The sequence below is a fragment of the Dipteris shenzhenensis genome, chromosome 33 (genome assembly GCF_047967505.1).
Source record: "Dipteris shenzhenensis isolate YYH24624 ecotype China chromosome 33, Dip_SZ_1.0, whole genome shotgun sequence".
Lineage (NCBI taxonomy): Eukaryota > Viridiplantae > Streptophyta > Polypodiopsida > Gleicheniales > Dipteridaceae > Dipteris > Dipteris shenzhenensis.
The window spans coordinates 5,124,433-5,130,345 of record NC_141628.1 but is presented as its reverse complement, the minus strand read 5'-3'; the positions used below and the strand labels follow the sequence as shown (position 1 = coordinate 5,130,345).

At 47.0% G+C, this 5,913-nt stretch overlaps 1 protein-coding gene across 1 annotated transcript; it reads left to right on the top strand.

The window, feature by feature from the left end:
• The first annotated feature begins 460 nt into the window (after positions 1-460).
• On the top strand, positions 461-5,041 carry LOC147879573 (pentatricopeptide repeat-containing protein At2g39620-like). The gene is made up of 2 exons (XM_087371716.1): positions 461-568; positions 746-5,041. Exon 2 carries the CDS (start codon positions 1,079-1,081, stop codon positions 4,280-4,282), a length of 3,204 nt encoding a protein of 1,067 aa, XP_087227842.1. The 5' UTR covers positions 461-568; positions 746-1,078; the 3' UTR covers positions 4,283-5,041.
• Positions 5,042-5,913: the final 872 nt, after the last annotated feature.

The following is a 5,913-nucleotide window of genomic DNA, read 5'->3' as shown; positions in this document are numbered from 1 at the left end:
TCAGTGATATTTCAAGCTTCTAGGCCTTTATACTGTCAACTCCTTCTTGATGAGCCTATGACAGATACTACATCCCATGCCAATGGATATTTAGCCATGCACACAGTAGACAACCTTCAACTCATGATAGTTGGGCATATAGGTTTGATAGATTGCTGTACCTTGTCAATTTTATGGGCCTCTTCTTGAGTAGAGCAGCGTATCATACCTGCACCTTCAACTCCAGAGTCTCAGCCCCTGGTCACTCTTTCCACACCGACTGTGCGGTCTTCTTTGGGGTGTTTATAGACTAGAGCTGCCCATGCGTGCCGGTGATGCATTGAATGCATGGGAAGTACACCCCATACATGCACACGTAGTACTCATCACATATAAAGGACACCTATACTCATGAGATGTAGAGGACCACTACTCATCATAATTAGAGGACACCACTACTCATCCTATGTAGAGGAGTGCTCTGGAGCAACTCTTATGGTCTCTCAGGTGCATTGTCCGGGTTTTTGGCAGCTCATCTGCGCAGCCCAAACTCTCCGATGGCTTCTCCCTTGGATGTTGGGAGTTCAAGGTACAGCCTTCTTTTGCAACGGTATAAACTCGTATAAAATTTTTCTCCGTCTTTGCATGTGTATTTAGTCATATAACCGGTTAAGGAGTGCTGTACGCTTGGGGGAAAAAGCGCTTTCCTCGCTACTTGCGACACCCAATTCCCGCAATTGGTTTTCCCTGTGATCACGCTTCGCAGGTAGGTCAGGGACCGAGCGTTTATGGAAGAAGTACTTCAAGGATCCCTCCCAGGAGTGGGACAACCGAGAGAGCAAAGTAAGTGCGAGATGAATCCGAACTGAATGATTTACGGTTAAAGTTGTAGATCAGCCTGTCTGACCAGTCTCGTGTGAATCCTAACAATACACAAACCCAAGATCTTCAGATTTTAAGCCGACGATTCCCTTTGGATAGACGGCTGGTACAATCTACAATGTGTTAAAAGACATGCTCGAGAAAAAAGGCCGGTGAGGCCCAAGATCGTGGCTTGGTTGAAGACTGTGGCAGGCTTGGCTTCAGGTCTGCAGTAAAGATGAATGCATCTAAAGCACAAGAACTGTGCGAGAAGAGTGGCTGGGAGAAGCTCAGCTTAGACGAGGCATTCATGTCTATGGAGCAGATGCCTCAGCTGCATTCAATTCAGAACCTAACATGCATCCTGCATAAATGCAGAACACTGAAAAATCTAGCATATACCAAGCGCTTGTATGGCTATGTATGCAAATATGGGCTGGAAGATCATAGCTCTCTTGGTAACTACCTTGTCCCAATGTTGGTCCAAGTTGGAAGCATCTGCGATGCTCAGCAGGTGTTTGATAAGTTGGTTGATCGGAATGTATATTCTTGGACTTCTCTCATCTGGGGCTATATAGAATGCGGGGAATCAGAGCATGCCCTCAACGTCTACCAGAAAATGGAAGAAAATTTTGTATATCCTAATAAGAATACCTTCCTGGCTGTACTGAAGGCTTGTGCTAGGCTGAAAGATGCGGAAAGAGGACAAGAGTTTCACACTGAGATCGCCCGAAAGGGACTGGAAAGAGATCTTTTTGTTGGCAGCACCTTGGTGGATATGTATGCCAAAAGTGGTTGGCTTGCAGAAGCACAAGAAGCATTTGACAAGCTACCAGTTCGAAATGAGGTCTCGTGGAATGCACTAATGGCAGGATATGCTGAGTATGGGCTTGGCGAGGAAGCACTGAACTGTCTCAAACAGATGAAACTGGAGGGCCTTTCTCCAGATGCTGTCACATTTGTTTGCAGCTTGAAAGCTTGTGGTAGCCTAGGAGCCATAGACAAGGGCCAAGAAATACATACTGAGATCGCTAAAAAGGGGTTGGAAAGAAACCTTTTTGTTGGCAACACCTTGGTGGATATGTATGCCAAATGTGGCTTGCTTGGAAAAGCACAAGAAGTATTCAATAAGCTGCCAGTTCGAGACGAGGTCTCATGGAATGCACTAATGGCAGCATTTGCCGAGCGTGGGCTTGGTGAAGATGCACTGAACTGTCTTGAAGCGATGCAATTGCAGGGTCTCATTCCAAACGCTATCACTTTTAGTTGCAGCTTGAAAGCTTGTGGCAGCATAGGAGCCATATACAAGGGGCGAGAACTACATGCAGAGATTGCCAGAAAGGGGCTTGAAAGAAATCTTTTTGTTGGCAGCACCTTGGTGGACATGTATGCTAAATGTGGCTCACTTGCAGAAGCACGGGAGGCATTTGACATGCTGCCAGTTCGTAACGAGGTCTCGTGGAATTCACTAATGGCAGGATATGCCGAGAATGGGCTTGGTGAGGAAGCACTGACCTGTCTCAATCAGATGCAACTGGAGGGTCTCTCCCCAAATACTGTCACATTTAGTTGCAGCTTACAAGCTTGTGGCAGCATAGGAGCCATAGACAAGGGCCGAGAAATACATGCCAAGATAGCCAGAAAGGGGCTGGAAAGAGACCTTTTTGTTGTCAGCACCTTGGTCGATATGTATGCCACATGTGGCTTGCTTCTAGAAGCACGGGAAGCTTTTGACAGGATCCCAGTTCGAGATGAGGTCTTGTGGAATGCACTAATGGCAGGGTATGCCGAGCATCAGTTTGGTGAAGAAGTGCTTAACTGTCTTGAACAGATGCAACTGGAGGGTTTCTCTCCAAATGCTGTCACATTCCTTTGCAGCTTGAAAGCTTGTGGTAGCATAGGAGCCATAGACCAGGGCCGAGAACTACATGCTGAGATTGCCAGAAAGGGGCTGGAAAGAGGTCTTTTTGTTGGCAGCACCTTGGTGGATATGTATGCCCAGTGTGTCGCACTTGAAGAAGCACGGTCAGCATTCGACAAGCTGCCACTTCGAGATGTAGTCTCATGGACTGCGCTAATGGCAGGATATACCAAACATGGGCCTGGTGAGGAAGTGCTGAACTGTCTTGAACAGATGCGACACGAGGGTGTTTCCCCAGATGCTTTCACTTTTGTTTGCAGTCTGAAATCTTGTGGCAGCATAGGAGCCATAGATAAGGGCCGAGAAATACACACTGAGATTGCCCATAAGGGGCTGGAACAAGATCCTTCGGTCGGCAGTGCCTTGGTATATATGTATTCCAAATGTGGCTTGCTTCCAGAAGCACAGGAGGCGTTTGACAAGCTACCAGTCCGAGATGAGGTCTCATGGAATGCACTAATGGCAGGATATGCCGAGCATGGGATTGGTGATGAAGTGCTGAACTGTCACGAACAGATGCAACTGGAGGGTCTCTCCCCAAATGCTGTCACACTTGTTTGCATCTTGAAAGCTTGTGGCAGCATAGGAGCCATAGACAAGGGCAGAGAAATACATTCTGAGCTTGCCAGAAAGGGGCTGGACAGAGATCTTTTTGTTGGCAGCACCTTGGTGGATATGTATGCCCAATGTGCTGCATTTGCAGAAGCACAGGAAGCGAATGACAACCTGCCACTTCGAGATGTAGTCTCATGGACTGCACTAATGGCAGGATATGCCGAACATGGGCTTGGTGAGGAAGCGCTTGATTGTCTTGAACAGATGCAACTGGAGGGTCTTTCTCCAGATGCTGTCACATTTGCTTATGGCCTGAAATCATCTGGCAGTGTAGGAGCCATAGACAAGGGCCGAGAGATACACATGGAGATTGCCAGAAGGGGGCTGGAAATAAATTTTTTTATTGGCAGCACCTTGGTTGATATGTATGTTAAATGTGGCTTGCTTGCAGAAGCGAGGGAGGCCTTCGACAAAGTGCCAGTGCAAAACGTGGGCTCACGGAATACAGTAATGGCAGGATATGCCCAGCTTGGAGAAAGTGAAATTGTTTTCCATATGCTTGAGAGAATGGGAGCAGAAGGGGTAAATCCAGATGCGGTCACATTTTCTGTGGTGCTTGCTGTTTGCAATCACACGGGTCTAGTAGATAAGGGCCGGAAGTACTTTGAGGCCATGAGCAAAGAGTATGGCATCACTCCAACTATTGAGCACCATACTGCCATTGTTGATCTCCTTGGCCGTGCAGGCCAATTAGACGAGGCAGTAGCGATGGTGAAGAAGATGCCTTTCCATCCTAATATTGTGGTGTGGCATACGGTGTTGGCTGCTTGTCGAAAGTGGGGTAATGTGGACCTTGGAAGACTGGCGTTTGATCATGCAGTGCAATTGGATGAAAAAGATGCTGCTGCCTATGTTTTGATGTCTAACATCTATGCAGATGCTCACATGCGGGAGGAAGAGCCATGAGAGCATGAGAACAAGCTTGGAAGAATTCAGGACAGGGACTGACATGGGCAGTATATATATATATATATATATATATATAGCAAAATTACACACACACACACACACACACACATACACGTGTGTGTGTGCATGTGCGGCCGTGCGCGTGGGGTGGGGGGTTGTGCATGTGCGTACACACATGCAAAGTGTCATGTGCAGATGCAGCCCATGGCTATGCTGGCTATGGCGGCACAGGCTGCAGGCTGCTGTGACAGTGCCACAGGGCAGGACAGGTGCTGCACCACACAAGTGCCACATGGTGGTCAAACAGCCAGGTTGGCTGGTTAGCAGACGCGACCCTGGGTCAGGACAGTCCAGGCCTGCTTGGGACAAATTCCAGGGCCTGGTCAGTCTAGTTCAGGACCCTGGGGGGCCTATAAAAGGCAGCCCCCATGGGCTTATTCTCCATCGTGTTCCAGGCTTGAATTGGGGGCAGAAAACCTCCAGCCAGCAGCAGTCTTCAGGACAGGATCAAGCGGGGCGGGTAGCAGCAGACCAGCTCCATTCCAGGCCCAGGCTTCATTGCTTGGCACCGCCAGCAGCAGGGTAGCAACAGAGCCGTCCTTTATCCATCAGTTTCAGTCTTCTATAGTGAAGGACCTCCGTCCTTCCATACAATATTTCTCCATTCTTTTGCAGTGAAGGTTGTCCCTTCCATACAGTACTGTACTGTTGTATTCAACCCCTTTGGGCAGACATATATACTGTTTATTTTCCCTCTTTGGATGACCCCTGTATTTCCCCCCTCAGTTCTTAAACTCATATTACCGCTTCCACGCATGCTGCAGATGACCCCTATATTTCCCCCCTCAGTTCTTATACTCACATTACTGCTTCCACGCATGCTTCAGCTTCAGGAGATCCGGGAGGATCATGAGCAGGCCGCCAGAGAGTGCAAGAGCGTAGCTCAGGAGGCCTAGGAAGAGTGCGATTGTGAGGCTCAAGAAGCTAGGGAGCTCAGAGAGCGCTGTTCGGGAGGCGAAAGAGGAACCGGATCATTGGTTAGTTAGGTTTAGGTTTAGTTAGTTTGGGTTAGGTTTGGTTAATGCTAACCAGGGCTAAACATTTGGGTTATAACTTAGGCTAGATTAATTGAACTCGGGTTGAATTAAGTTAGGTTTGGTTAATGGAACTCTATGATATGTTCCCGTGACTCATGCACTAACCAACCCTCTTACATGCTTCCCTCAGACCTTGTCCTTTGCCTCACAACTCCCTTTAAGTTATGAAGCCACTCTAAGCTCCAACTAGTTCTTCATTGAATGATATGAATTTTATCTATCCATCTACAAGCAATCCACCATCATGCCAAAACTATGTCATCATTTGAAATAATACCTTAAAACATACAAAAAGGAATACATGCTCTATCCCAGTGGTGCATACCCATTGGTATGTTCATTGGTTTATCGTATTTTAATAAATACATTGATGGAAATATTCGAATTCTATTGGTATATCTATTGTGAATAGATGGCAATAACTCCAAGTATTTGCCAATTGCATCAAGCAGAGTAGACTCACTTCTTGTAGGAATTGGATTTTCTTATCTTATTTTGAGAAATTATAACAAAAATATCAACAAAAAGAAG

Coding starts and splice junctions, on each gene's coding strand:
- LOC147879573 (XM_087371716.1), top strand. CDS start 1,079: ATGAATGCATCTAAAGCACAAGAACTGTGCGAGAAGAGTGGCTGGGAG.